The 15904-nt window shown below is 29.5% G+C and overlaps 1 protein-coding gene across 3 annotated transcripts; it reads left to right on the top strand.

Annotated features, from left to right (window-relative positions):
• The first annotated feature begins 2228 nt into the window (after positions 1-2228).
• LOC124356267 (sarcoplasmic reticulum histidine-rich calcium-binding protein-like) lies at positions 2229-7184 on the top strand. 3 transcript variants are annotated; one of them, XM_046807453.1, is made up of 7 exons: positions 2229-2323; positions 4016-4139; positions 5058-5120; positions 5227-5289; positions 5395-5457; positions 5627-5689; positions 7083-7184. In XM_046807453.1, exons 2-7 carry the CDS (start codon positions 4037-4039, stop codon positions 7109-7111), a joined length of 384 nt encoding a protein of 127 aa, XP_046663409.1. In that variant the 5' UTR covers positions 2229-2323; positions 4016-4036; the 3' UTR covers positions 7112-7184. The 3 variants fall into 3 exon arrangements, with proteins under 3 accessions (XP_046663409.1, XP_046663410.1, XP_046663408.1); XM_046807452.1 differs by lacking the exon at positions 2229-2323 and having other exon boundaries at positions 3982-4139; XM_046807454.1 differs by lacking the exons at positions 2229-2323; positions 5227-5289 and having other exon boundaries at positions 3980-4139.
• Positions 7185-15904: the final 8720 nt, after the last annotated feature.

The raw sequence follows: 15904 nt of genomic DNA, 5'->3' as shown, positions 1-15904 counted from the left end.
TTTTTCAGCAAATCATCTAGTGGCGTTGTGTTATTTGTGTATTTAATTTTGAGTAATAAACTTTAAAAATTTAAAATCCAAAACAGTACGGTTTAGTTCACGAGCTTGTTATTATATTCTTGAATAGCAATGATTTGGCTATTAATTTCATTCTTCAAAACTAAATAAATAGCCTGAGATCTTGACTTCTAAAAACATTACAATTTTCAATTTCATATTGTAAGAACCAATTTGTTTTTATATATTATATACACATAATCTTGTACAATCATTCACAATCTTGTCTAAGCATATACAGGGTGTCAATTAAGTCTGGAACCTCTTTTTTAATTTTTAAACCACAATATAAAAAAATACCAAAGTTCACACGTGCTTACTGGTGATAGTAACGCACATATCTGCCCAATTACCGACCAGATAATCCCTTTGGGGGACGGTCCACAAGGAGTCGGACAAAATTCTTAAATAGCAGCATAGGTCAAGTTTGGTATCAAATTAAAGGTCTTACTTAGCAGAGTACAATGCTGCAAACCGGACTTCAAAAGGTGGATTCATTCAGTAGTTATAGCTATTTGAATTTTAAAACAATTGAACAATGTAAATTACTAAGTATTACAAGTAAACACCAATTTTTAAGTACCTGTGATCAAAGTAAGTGTTCAAAATGTTCCCCTACCATCGTCTGGCAATGTAGTAATCGAAGCCAGGAATCAATAATTACCAAATTTGACCTATGCTGCTATTTAAGAATTTTGTCCGACTCCTTGTGGACCATCCCCCAAAGGGATTATCCAGTCGTTAATTGGGCAGATGTGTGCGTTACTATCACCAGTAAGCACGTGTGAACTTTGGTATTTCTTTCTATTATGGTTCAAAAATTAAAAAAGAGGTTCCAGACTTAATTGACACCCTGTATAATGCTCATCTACATGACGTAAACACATTATAATTTAATAGAATTCATTAAGATTTAACATACCTGAGGCTCAAGTAAGCGTGTGTTTAAGTACCCTTTAAAAAGAACATTGCTATCTCTCTTCAAATAAAGAGAAATCTTTTTAAATGGAAATTGTCTATTAGATAATTTTATAATTGACGCTTAGTAATTTTCTGGGTGCAATATATTTATGAGGTCTGATAAAAACTCTGTTACTTAGGCAAATAGCACTGACTAGGAAATGTTCTTAAAAATATGCTAATATATAAAACTGTGTGTGTGTCCTATTAATAAAGGGTTTTAGATACATGGTTGTAATATAGAGGGTTAGGTGTTATTTGAGATCACCTTTTGAACTTACTAATATATATATATATATATATATATATATATATATATATATATATATATATATATATATATATATATATATGCCTATGAGATAAACACCGATGTAAATGGGAGTTATTACAGTAAAATTAAGTTATGAGAAATAAGAATATTCAAGCCCTTTTAGTTTTTAGTGTGCAAGGAATCCTGGTCATAAATTAAAAAGGCGATAATGAAGAAAGAATTAAATCAAAATACTAAAGTTGTTAATGCATGACTGGTAATATTATTGGCATATTTTAAAGACAATTTCTTATCCAGTGATATTTACTTTAGTAACTGAGTTGGCACATATTTGACTAAACACTTGATTCTTAACCTTAAATTAACCAAGCAAAGTGTAAATATAATTGAAAATAAATTTCCTGAAAATGACCTATATATACACACACTAATATATATACATTTTAGATTAGGGTAGTTTTGGATATTGAGAGTGTTGATTGGAAAAAAATACATTTTTAATCTTACTCAGATTTTTTTACCCATACATTTTTATCATAAAAACGTATATACGTGTGATTCTACACTCGTAATTAAATGTTGCTGACATCAAATATTTTGGATATCTATTATATTAATATTGTTCTATATTAAGCAAGATATTAAATGATAGTTTAATTATAATATTAAAACAAAGTGTATGGCAGGATAATCATTGTTTTCATGCATGATAGCTAATTAAATAAAAGAGAATCACCATACATACATACTTACAATAGGCACAATACATTATTGTACCTCTATGGTACATTGTTCCACTTAGCATTATACGAAAGAATACAACTATTGAAGTCTTTATATTTCTTTGAATTGACGATTGATTAGTTCAACTTTAGTCTAAAGTTAATTTATAAATGGTTATTATGTTCTATTGTATTTGGAAGCGAATCGGGCACATGAAAGTTAATTGCAATTAAGACACGGTTCAGTTTTAGTATTTATACCGGCTCAACAATCTCTACCACTATCATACCTCAAGTCTTCATTCTTCAGGTAATGTATGAATTAAGTTTAAGCTTATTTTTATATTGTGTGGAGATATATATAATGCATGACTTAGCCATAAAAGATACCACTCACACATAACGTATATATGTAAACAATATAATCACTAATGTGACTTATCATATTGTTACAAATTTATACAAATAGCCAAAAACCAGGAAATTAAGAATGAATTCAATCTTATATAATTTAAGAGGAAAATTAACTGTTGCCTTAAACTCTTATGAAGAATAACTGAATTTTGTTTGAAGAGGAACACATCTAAATTATGTAAATAATGTAAGTAGTGTTGAATTTTGTTACAACAAATTTGTCAATAAACGTATATGTTGACAAATGTATATTAGAAAAGAAACGTTACTTAAAGAAACCTTAAGTAATTTTTAAAATGACTTACATTCATCCATTTGGTAATATTATTATTTAAAAGTAAAAAAAGAATAAAAATTTTTCTTTTAGATCTAGTAAATGATCAATACATCAGAATATTTGTAATATAGTACCTCCATTTATGGTATGGGTTTATGGTTTATAAATAATGACTGAACTAATTAAAATCAAATTGATTAATCAATTTATAAAAATTGTTGTAGTTCTGTGTCGTTTTGGAAGGATTACAGAGTGAAATAAAAAATGTATTACTTTTGCAATTAATTTTAATAAAACAAAGGATATAGAACTTTTATATAAAACGTTCGTTATGATTGATTTGTTCAGTGTACATTTCGAATTCAGAGAATTCATCGTCAGTTACGTACGTTAAGGTAACATAAATAATATGCTAACAAATTATTAGTATAGATCTAAAACAACATGTGTTACCTTTATGGCTAAATTAGGTACGTAATTTATGTATGATTACTTTTTATTGTTTACATAAAAGTAAATAAAATAATATTATTTTTTTACATATTGTTCAGTACAATCAGGATTAACCTCTGCACTTAGTAATTTTCTCAATGTTCTACATCTGGCATTAGGTAACTTTTCTTGCATATATGTAAAATTTAGAGATTCATTTTAATGTTTATGTATGTACGACTAGTGTAATTTAAATGATCAATTTATTTTTTAGTTTTAATGCTGTTTTTAAAGCTTTTATATTTTCATAAAATTTAATTTTGAAGGTACCATGGAAATTTGTATTAAGGCATAACAAATAGCGGTGATTAATTTAAATGAACAATTGTGTTCTTTGGCTGTTCAGATCATGTTGGTAGGAAAACAATTGTAAAAGACGTCTATGTAATATTAGTTAAATTATATACTTGAACTTGCTCTCACTAAATTGCTCTCAGTATACTTCGCATGTAGTTTTAATTTGGGATATTTGATCATCAGTTCATTAATATTGATCCGTGTAATTTTATATGTAGTCAAATTTAAAGGTAGCTTTTTATTAATTCTAAAATTGATCAATTTACATCTGAAGGGATTTATGATATCAGCTATAGTTTAGATAACAGCTATTAATTTGTTAACAAACAGAATATTGTAATCCGTATTTGAATTACAAAGATAAATTTCCCTAACTATTCAGTTGTAATAGCACTAGGCAAGAGTCGTAATAGGGTAATAGCACGATAAGGTAAGAACGCACAAAACATTCTGCTGGTGGAATTATCCAGTTGTAACTAACCTGAGGAAGAAAAAAATGAAACTTGTTAATTTATGTTTCAGCGTCTTCGTCAAAGAACGAGAATGTGGGCTCTTCTGACTCTTACACTGTTGGCCTCCATGGCCTGCCTACCCGAGGGTGAGGGAGGCAGGGTCGTACCTGATAAATTCAGAGCACACCACCACGGTAATTTAAATGCAAATATTATTGATCACAATAGTTGTAAAATGTACACCTGATGAATGGAAATTCGTTTTTAATAATCTTTTTTGAAGATGTGACATTGAGGCTGGTTATTTTTACTCCACTTAGTGTCTCCATGGCAACGAATTACTTATTTCACATTATCTGTCTGTATCTTTTCTATTATATATCGTAACGCCGTGTAAAATATAAGATCAAAACTTATCCTGAGTCATTAACAAAATAATAACCGATCTTAGAAGATCTGCCCTCAAGAATATTTTAGCAAAGTTATCTAAATAAATTATTTATTAAAATTTTATTTTAATATAGGCCCCAATTAGGAAAAATGAAAAGTTTAATTCTTCAGAAGTCAAATAGAATACATATTGCTCTCAATGGATAAAATAATTTAAAATTATAATATTTACCATTCATAAGTATATTTAAATAAAGAAATGAATACAGTAGAACTAAGACTAATTAATAAAATACGAGAACTATGCAGCGCCGAATTCTTCCAATGTTTCTGAACTACTAAAAAATTCGTATTTCTGGATTAACTTGAATTAAAACTGAAATAACAACTGAAATGTTACAGCTTATGTTACAACCATGATATAAACAACACTCGTGGACGATGGCGCATGGGCGAATCATTTTTCGCACCATAATAAATATAACCAGGATTGTACGCTCAATATATGTATAAAACTCTAAATGTGTTACTTTTATTTATTGACAATCCCTATAGTAACACAATAATCTATTTTCAGAATATTACCACCGCGCTGAAGCATTTTCACACATAGTAGGTGAAAGCAGGACTGCACTCTCAATATACATTGAAACTACACTTCTAATGTGTTACGGAGTATGTGTGTTAGCAATATCAATAGTAACATTAAAACCTATTTCCAGAACATGGGCACCACTCTGAAGATTCTGATGATGACACATCACTGAAGCATTTCAAGCATCATAGTAAGTGAAAACAGGATTAATAATGTCTGAAATATAAGTTAAAATGTAATACTTCAGTACAATAATTGTTAGCAATCCCTATTCTAACACTATATTTCATTTCCAGAATTTGGAGACCACTCTGATGATTCTGATGATGACACATCATCGAAGCATTTTGAGCATCATAGTAAGTGAGAACAGGGTTAAAAATGTCGTACTATAAGTCAAAATGCGATACACCAGTATAATATTTGTTAGCAATCCCTATTGTAGCATTGTAATTTATTTCCAGAATCTGGACACCATTCCGAAGATTCTGATGACGACACATCATCGAAGCATTTTAAGCATCATAGTAAGTGAGAACAGGGTTAATAATGTCGAACATATAAGTCAAAATGTAATATTTGAAGCATTTTAAGCATCATAGTAAGGGAAAACAGGGCTAATAATGTTGAAACTATAAGTCAAAATGTATAATATTTGTAAGCAATCCCTATTGTAACACTATAATGTATTTCCAGAATCTGGACACCACTCCGAAGATTCTGATGACGACACATCATCGAAGCATTTTAAGCATCATAGTAAGTGGAAGAAATACTGATTAATAAATATACTGTTAGCATTATTACTCGTATAAATAAATGTTGCTTTAAAATTATTATTGTCTAATTAACAGGCAGCAAAATATATTGAATGTATTTCTTAAATATTATAATCATAAGAGTACTGATAGACGCAATGGCAATGAACGTTCAGTAGCTTTCCATGATAATACAGTTGATTCCTTTGATTTAACTATAGTCGAAGAAATTATAAGAAATTATACTATATAAGAAATTATCCTGAGAGTACATGATGTTGCAACATCTCAAAATGAAGTAATAACATTTATTTTAAAAAAATATTTTTGTATTTGAGTCGTTAAGAGAACTAAAACTTTTTAAATGATGCTTGAAAATTATGCTCTAAATGTTTGCAGTTGGTAGCAATCTTGCTTACCTTTTAGTAATAATATAACTATTTCCAAACATTTAGACTTATTTATCTACAATGATCAATATAAGAACAAAAATTTACTCTTATCTCTGCAGCTATATATTTGCTAGTACACGCCCATGTTAACGATCACAAAAAGAGATCCTTTCTAGTTCCAACCAATCCAGAGGTAGGCAACAAGGTTACCTTTACATTCTTGTATAGATGAACGCTTCAAAGTTTAAGAATCTTTTGTAACCTTTTCTATTCATAATAACTTGGTAAAGTTTTCACAAAAATTATGTTTAAAAGTTGTATTTTAATTCGTTTTGGGATTATTAAAAACAATTCTTATAAAGGATGCTGTTAAATTTGCCGCAAATGTTCATTCTGATGATTTTACGTGCTATTTTTGTTTTTATTATAGTTTTAATGTCATTCATAGAAAGTCAAGAAATCAGCAAAAAGTATTCAACATTTATGTAATACATTCGATGTATGATGAATAAATGAAACTTTATGTATAAAAAATAATCTTTTGAAAGTAAAATAAGTTAATTTATATTTTGCACTAATATGTCACAAAGCCATTACCAAATAGCAAATGAATTGATCTCAACAAATTTGAGAAGCAGGTGTAACTCATTTTATCTAAAACAAATATGTCCACATGATTTTCATTGACGGTTAAAAAATGTACTTTTGATGGAAACTGGGTATTAAAGAAACTAAATAAATCATTATTAATTATTGATTAACTATATAGTTCAACTAAGGCACCGAACGTCGTTTTCAGCAGAGGGAACGCGGTAAATAAAATTTTAATCGTTTAATGGAAGAATGTTATATTATTTCAATAATCATTTAATACAGCGTTACCGATTCCTTTTCATCTACCTTTATACGATGTAACTATCAAACAATAATCTGTTTACAATTTTAGTATATTATTGTGTACTAGAGTAAATTGAGTGTTAATTTAATGTTGTTTTGTTATAGAACACCATTCTCATCATGGCCGTTACTAGTCGTCTGTTCAACTAAGTTGAATTATCCGCCAAATTATTTGTTTAAAATGAATAAAATGAACTTCTAAATATACTATAGCCTAACATTATTTGGAAGTACATGATTTCCCGTAAGGGTCTTATTTTTTGCACAAAAATATATGTGTGTATGAATATGTTTTTGGTAAATATTACATAAATAAACTCAGCACAATATTTGTTTGGCAGCATACAAAATTGCATAATTTACTCCTAGTACAGTATTTAGTATTGCGCTGTGTATCTTTCGACTCATCCAGCTCTGGGAGCGAATGTGTTAAAGAAAGATTTCCACTTAATGTTGTATCAATCTCTAATATGAATAATATATACGGAATCTAGCTTCTTTAGAGTCCCGATTATATCATGTTTCAAATCACTTAACTAGTACGTATAAAATAGCTTACTTTATACAATTTTGAGAGGCAATAACAGAAGACTGAGCTCTTGAAAAATCATATGTGCACAATGTTCATATTATCGTACACAATTAAAACAAACAAAATACCCTATTCGTAGCTTTATTACTTAAATACTTATTTGTTTCATACAAAGTTAATAGATATATTATTTTATAGAGGCAACACTAATTTTTTAACTTTAACTTCTCAGCTCTCCAAGATAATTAAATGACTAAATAATTTATTAACTTTCATGAACATAGTACGAACTCGAAAAGTAAATACATTTGAATAGTTATGATTTTGCCTCCAGTGAAAAATAATTTCTTTCCTACAACTTGACTTGAGTACACAACTTGAGTAGTAGTTAAATATACTCTATTATAATTTTCTTTTAGTTAAAAATATGAGGCTTAACAAAATTTTCAGTTCAAATCTTTTTGAATTATAACGATAATGCAAATTTAGCATATTCATAATGCTGCCTACAAAGACAATGGAAAATTAAAATCTTAGTTTTAAAAATGTTTTCCATAAATATTTTAAGGCTGTATAAAACGGCGGGATTATTATTAACATTTACATTTGTTGTATTAAATAACGTTTGAATTTTCATCTCAAAGGTAGGATTACTTTTTACCCATAAAATCACTTTTATTTCTGAGAATATGTTACTGATTAGCTAACACATGATAGTTTGAATCATACGAATGTCAACAGTAAAACTAGAAAAACTTTCAAAAATGATCCCGTTCGAAGGATTTTCATTCGATCTTAACAATTATTTTCATGATCAGTAATGATATGCTTTAATTTATCTCCGCAACTTGGTAACTAATTAAAACTAAAAACAACAATTTAATGTGCTACACTTGATTATAGTGACGAATTGTATTTATTTACGATGTAAATGTTTTCTTAACAAAATATTATTATAATACGTATTTTATAATTATAATATGAGAGCGATTCTTATAACATGATAAATCCTTACGTGCTATAATGGAATATGTAGAGAAAAATCAATTGAATGTATGGGTGTTATCAAAATTGTGAAGTTGGCTTCTAAAAAATGTTGATCTGTATCATGGTTATTTTTCATATAGAGCTTTCTTCTTAAGTTATATTTCAAGTTGATTTATCTATTCATTCCCAATTTAAGATATAGATGTCTTCGATATGAGAAGGAACAATCAATAGAAAAAAATTTTAAATAAATTTAGTACATTCTTTCAAAGAACTTATCGAAAATGTAAGATATTATCTAACAATTAAAGCATTTAAACAAGTGCATGTCAGATTTAGGAGTGAATACAATACAACTTGCTAGAATATTAGGATCTATTAATAGTAATATAATGGTTGATTCAGCGAAAATATGTTCATAATGGCGACGAACTGAAATATATCACAGTATTCTTCGTAGACTTGCTTTTACCCCTATCCACTATTTTCACTCTCTTTGTTTTCTTGCTTTTTATATAGGCGTGATGTTAAGCTGTTGTAATTTCATCAAAATCATCAACTCATCAACAAAAACGAACAGGAATTAGTAGAAATTATCTATGGTGGTATTAAATCCTACTTTCCAAAAATTGCAGAAATTTCGGAAAAAACTTTCAAATATAGTTAGTAATGAACATGATATTAAACTGTACTGCGTATTAATTGATCTATTATTATGGATTTTTTCGACAGAAATGGAATTTTTAGTTGAATGTACCAAATTTTCCAAAGGGGGAATCGAGCCAAACCGTATTGAAAATGTTATTGGTCACCCCGAGAATTGAAACCATTACATCTTAGTTTAAGGGCACTACGATGAAGAATTTGAGTAGAATAATAGCTTAAAATTATTATTAATTGGTTTAATGTTTATGATTAATTAAAATTATCATAACTTTACTCGTTTTAATGTACTATTACACAATACATAGAAAAAGTTATTCACCTGAGGAAGATATGTCAGATCTCGAAACGCAGTTTTATACATTTTGTAACATATAACATATATGAAAACTTTCCGAAATCCTTTTATTCTTTCGATATATATATATATATATATATATATATATATATATATAATATATATATATATATATATATATATTGGATATTTAAACACATATGTGAAAGAAACGGCCAAATACAAAATAATTGAATCGTAAAAAGTGAGATGTTTTATTGAAATAAATTAAATTCGGCTATTGCCATTTATACAAATTTAATGAATGTAAATAGAAGTCATTTGACAGGTATTTGGTCTTCCGATCATGTGTTAGTTTGGATATTTAAACACATATGTGAAAGAAATGGCCAAATACAAAATAATTGAATCGTAAAAAGTGAGGGCTCTGTGGTGTAATGGTAGCACATTCACCCGGCAAGTGAGAGATCCGGGTTCGAGTCCCGGCGGAGCAAGTACTTTTTGCGATTCAATGTTTATTGAAATAAATTAAATTCGGCCAATGCCATTTCTACAAATTTTAATGAATGTAAATAGAAGTCATTTTACAGGTATTTGGTCTTCCGATCATGTGTTAGTTTGGATATTTAAAACACATATGAAGGGCTAACGGAAAGAACAGGCTAAGTCCATTTTTCTCAATTTTGATTTTTTTGGCTTATATGTTGGTACTCCTGTTGCGGCATATGTAGCATGTGCTAGTTTGGGAAATATCAAGCTCCAGTCCCGAGAAAAACAACAATTAAAAAAAACACCAAAGGGAAAGAATAAGCTCAGTCCATCCAGTATTGGAAAGAACAGGCTCAGTCCATAGTGCTTGTGTCTGCCACTACGCGCACCACCTGACTTCTTTACACTTGAATACTGAATTAATGTGAAATAATGGTGTTATAGAGTGGTGGTTTTTCAATGCTTAGTGAGTTTAGTATCTAATTATCATTAATATTACGTGCTATTTTTTAATAACTATGGAAGGTGACATTCCCTCTGATGGTTCTCCAATGAAGCTTGAAAACTTCGAAAGAAAAGGAAAAAGGTATGGTAGGATGTCAGAGGTAAGAAAGAAACTTAACCTATCTTCACATACTATGGGTGAAGATTGCCAATGTACCTTGAAGTGCTTTGAGAAAAGTCCCAGAGGCGACTAGAAATAGTATTTTAAAGGAATTTAATTTACTAAACTCTGTTGACATGCAAAATAGTTACTTGTGTGGCCTAATTTCAGTCTTGCCCATTCAACGTAGACGGCCTAGAAATGCAGAAAATGCCCGACAAAACAATGCCTCCTACAAATATAGAGTAAGGGTGAATATTAATGGAACTGTTGAGGATACTGTAATTTGTCGCAAAGCTTTCATTGCTTTTCATGGCATAACTAAAGGCCAAAGTTGAGTATTTAGTGTCTAGTTTGAGGTCAAGTTGGTCAATCCCCTTTAGATAAACGGGGTAAACACGATAATAGGCCTTGGAGGCTTTCAGACGTAACTAGAAATTCCATCAAGGCCCACATTGCATCTTTTCCTTCCCAGACGAGGCAGTCACTATGGATTAAAAGACTCAAAGAAAACTTATCTTTCTGAAGAGCTGAATACAACAAAGATGTATAATTTATTTAAAGAAGCATACCCATCAGTTAAAGTTTCTTACCAGTGTTACAGAGAAATCTTTTCAAGTGAATTCAACATATCTTTCGGATATCCTCGCACAGACACGTGCAGTACTTGTGATGAATTTTCAGCCAAAGTTAAGGTATTAGAAAATGAAAAAAAAACACATAACTGACAAAAATTGTTTGACAAAAATTAATAAAGAAATCGAACGTTTACATGTTGAAAACCAAGTCCATAAAAGAAAAGCAAGCGCATTCTATAACAAGAAAAAAGATGCTAAAAGAGTTTAGTAAGACTCATGCAGATTTATGAAGCTATTGCTTTTGATTTTGGCAAAAAACCTGTCTTTGCCCAACATCCCTACTAACGATGTGTACTATAAAAGGCAATTGTCTGTTTATAACTTCAACTTTCATTATATTAGCAAGTAGAAAAAGCGTCTTTTTTCATCTACCCAGAATGTTCAGGAAAAAAAAAAGGAAGCGATGACGTATGTTCAATGCTTCACAAATTTGTTTACGATGAATTGGACGAAAGAGTAAGGAAACTGGAAGTGTTCTGTGATGGATGTTCAGGACAGAACAAAACTTATACATTGGTACGTTTTTTCCACAATTTAGTTCATACTGAGGCGACGCTTTGACTTAATAACAGCAAGTTTTCCAGTGAGAGGACATAGTTACCTTGAGACTGACAAAAACTTAGGGTTAATCAACCAAAAAACTCGTACTGAGCTTCCACATGACTGGATCGAGGTATTTGAAACAGCTCGGACAAATCCGTCACCCTTTATCGTTGCACGAAGCCACGATTGATACATTTCGTCAATGGACTGCACACTTAGCACCGTTTTACAAGAAAAAGTGTCCCTTTGCTTACCCGCCCTGTCAGAGAAATTGTATTTGAAATAAATCTCAAGAAGGAAGTTAAGTTCAGAACAAGTTTTAATGGTGCTTTTGAACTTGCATCCATTACCACAATGGATCTGCCACCACATGGAAAAAATGAGGGAGGAATTCAACCTACCAAACTTTTCATATGAAGGTAAGCAATATTATTTCCACTAGACACAATTTTAACTATATATAAGGTTGTATAACTTAGTTTATTATACTTTCAATACATTTGAATGTCAATTAAAGTAATACTCATTTAGCACCTGGTGGTGTAGCTACCTAATCTACACTGACGTAACCTCCTTATTCAGTTATAACTTATAGTTTTAGGTTAATGACATAAAATACATGTTTTTTGTTGTTCTAGGTCTTCTACCGATTCCATTGGCCAAGTACCAAGATTTGCAAGCCTTGAAAAAATTCTGTGGCCCACAAGCTCAAGAATACTATGGAAGTTTGCCTCATGAATAATCTGGACATCAAACTAAGATTGCTAAGTAGAGTTTACCTTGTATCTTTATTTCATTTGAATAAAAACATAAATTTCTATTTATATGTGGCTTTTATTTTTACCAGGTTTGGTAAAAAAAACTGGGTAAGCCCATGGACCTGAACTTGTTTTTTGCCGTTCTGTTTTGTACTTATGACTTTTTAAGTACGAGTTTTGGGAATAAACAATACAATAATGACGCTTTTGTTAATTTTAAAGCAATGTAAAACAACCATTTACTATAATTATTATATTCTTGTAGTTATTACCCATTGGTAAGGTTTTATTTAACATTTAAACATTAAAAACGCTCTCCTGTTAAAAATTACTCAAAATGGACTTAGCCTGTTTCTTTCCGTTAGCCCTTCATATGTGAAAGAAACGGCCAAATACAAAATAATTGAATCGTAAAAAGTGAGGGCTCTGTGGTGTAATGGTAGCACATTCACCCGGCAAGTGAGAGATCCGGGTTCGAGTCCCGGCGGAGCAAGTACTTTTTTGCGATTCATGTTTATTGAAATAAATTTATATATATATATATATATATATATATATATAATATATAGATATATATAATATATATATATAATATATATATATATATATATATTATATAATATATATATATATTATTACCAAAATTAAAATTCACTCTTTCATAAACTAGCGTTAGATCTTCATTCTGGTATTAATTAACATACTTTAGAATTTAAAACATGACAATAGTTTCCATGCAGGATGAAACTCATTTAATTATTAAAGATATCTTTCTCTTAGTTTTAAAAATTACATTACCAAATTGACTGACATATTTGAAATTCTGAGCAGTTCTACCGATTATATTTGTTTTCACATTCATTAACATAAACTACTAACGGTCGAAAAATGGAAGATTGTAAAGCCAAGCTCTGATAACAGGCATTATGTAATTTCCTGTTTCCAGGCAACTGTGTCTTCACATATCTATGCGTGGTCTCAAGGTGTAGATGAATTTAAGTTGTTCAAAATATTGTTAAAATCAAGATACATATTTTTGTAGGAAATTGAAATATAACAGTCTCAAATAGTTAGTTACATTAAGCTATAACACATTATACAATTTTATAAATAACTATATGAAGTAGAACTTACCAGCATGATAACTTTCACAGTTTGGCACGTAAGTACAATCTTCTAACTATACCCAAAACAACAATCTATTCTAACGAAAATAGGACTTATCCAACCAGAAAGTGTTATATTATCTCAAACTGAATATATTAGCTATCCACTATTAATCTTTAATGGTTGAACAGGCAAACACCCATGCTGGGGCAGGATGTAGGTTATGGGCACCCATCCAAGGAACTTACACGCTTGTGGCTTTTTGATAACAGTTATCTTGGAGTCAAATGATATATGTACTTTAAATCCTTGTAGGCAAAAGTATATGAAGACCTCTTAAACAAACGGCCTAATCGACCGATCTAGTTATATAAATATACCATTATTAATTTTCTTGTCGTACCTACACAGCTGGAATCGCTAAGTTACTTTTCTGGATGTCTCATCAAACAAAACCCAAAATAAATTCTTAAAAACAACAATTTCACAAAATATTTATTCACATGGTTTGCTTATAAATGTGTTCCGTCATGGATACTCATAAGACCAATGTAAAAATATTCACTAATTATCAGCCCAATCCCATGGAGTGACGTGCACTACAATCGAACTCAGTGAAATATATCAAATTTATAGGTTAGCTGATTTTTATATATCGCCGAAAAGACAGAAATTAAATTTTTCTGTCCCTCGAAAAGGGACTTACCTAAAATTCCACCAATTATACAAAAATAATTACAAAAATTAAAATATACATTACGTGCCTTCTTTTTAATGATTTAATTGTAAAACTGTTGTATGGTAATTCCTCACATATCAATAGCTACTATAAATACGATACTGCCATATAGTGTGGTATGTATATTGACTCCGTTTACACAAGAGTTGTTGACATTTCTCGAGTAACGCTTCAGTTTATACTACATTAACCAGAGTAATATGTCCACAACCTGTTACTTTCTCATTCACTTTGCAATAAGGGACTATTAATAAAGTTTCAATGATAAAAATATGGCTATTTATCTTTTATTAACATGATAATTATATATATGAATACATGAATTTGTTTCCAATCAATATAAACACAATTGTAAACATTATCATTTTAGTTAGTAAATTGAAAAAGGAATAAATACACATTTACGAGAGTGTAGCATCTTATATTAATATGAGCTGCGGTTTGGGTATCTATTAATTCAGAAAATAAATTATATACAATCAACAAATACACAAAACAAATAAATCATGCACCACAACTGCATACACAAATATAATTAACAATAAATACTAATAAATTAATATAAATATCAATAAACAATGATAAGAAGTATAATATTTACAAAGACCACGAAACTCTATCAAAGTACCTTACACCTTATGAAATTACAGTACTCAAATAACCAATGTCTTGCTGCAAATTAAGCCACATAATTACTTGTTGACAAAATATTTATTGAATTTTGAATATTTTTGTGTAATGGAATGTGATTAAAAGACTTTGGTCACAAATACTGAAAATAATGGCGAAATATGGATTTATTTACTTTGGGTAGTCTAAAATTATTTGTATATACATATTTAGTACAATAACGTATATTGCCATTGCCTACATTCCCACTTCTAAAAAATATTATATAAAAAATATATAATAAATATTACTTTTCATGGAATTATATCTTTTACAAATATTAGTTTGGAAGATAAAACTAATTTCCATAATAAACGATTTAATGGCATTGAATCTCTTACTCATTACTTCGGTTTAACATTTAGGATATTGATACTGTAAGGAAAACCAGATTTTAAACTTTCAAATTCAATGTAAGTTGGATTACAAACGTTTCATAACAGTTGTCAAAACACGTAAACAAGAAACTATAGATAACTTTACGCAGAAAACGAGGTGCAAACTTTTAATGCTAAGCTGTGCTGGAAAACCTCTGCTTCTTCGAAGCAAAAAATAAAATTGCTGTCAGCTTTTAAATGACAATACATTATGTTAATAATGCAATAATTAAATTCATTAATAGATGTATAATACTATACCACATTATTTTTTCAATTACTCATCAGTTCATACCAGTATTGAGCAAATACGTAACTCAATCAAAAGTTTCTTTTCATAAAGTCGAATCAAATATAGCCATATTAAAATAATATAGTATTTTAAAGTTTTGTTACATAATTTTTATATAATGATCGGTTTCAAAACATTACAACTTTCGAATCTATTGCTAATATTATTATATTATATTTGCTTATATTTCTCCTGTCTATTCAGAGTACATCCATAAATAATAATAACCAT

The sequence above is a fragment of the Homalodisca vitripennis genome, chromosome 2, assembly GCF_021130785.1.
Source record: "Homalodisca vitripennis isolate AUS2020 chromosome 2, UT_GWSS_2.1, whole genome shotgun sequence".
NCBI lineage: Eukaryota > Metazoa > Arthropoda > Insecta > Hemiptera > Cicadellidae > Homalodisca > Homalodisca vitripennis.
Note: the sequence above shows the minus strand (reverse complement) of the source record. Positions and strands in the feature narration are given on the sequence as shown.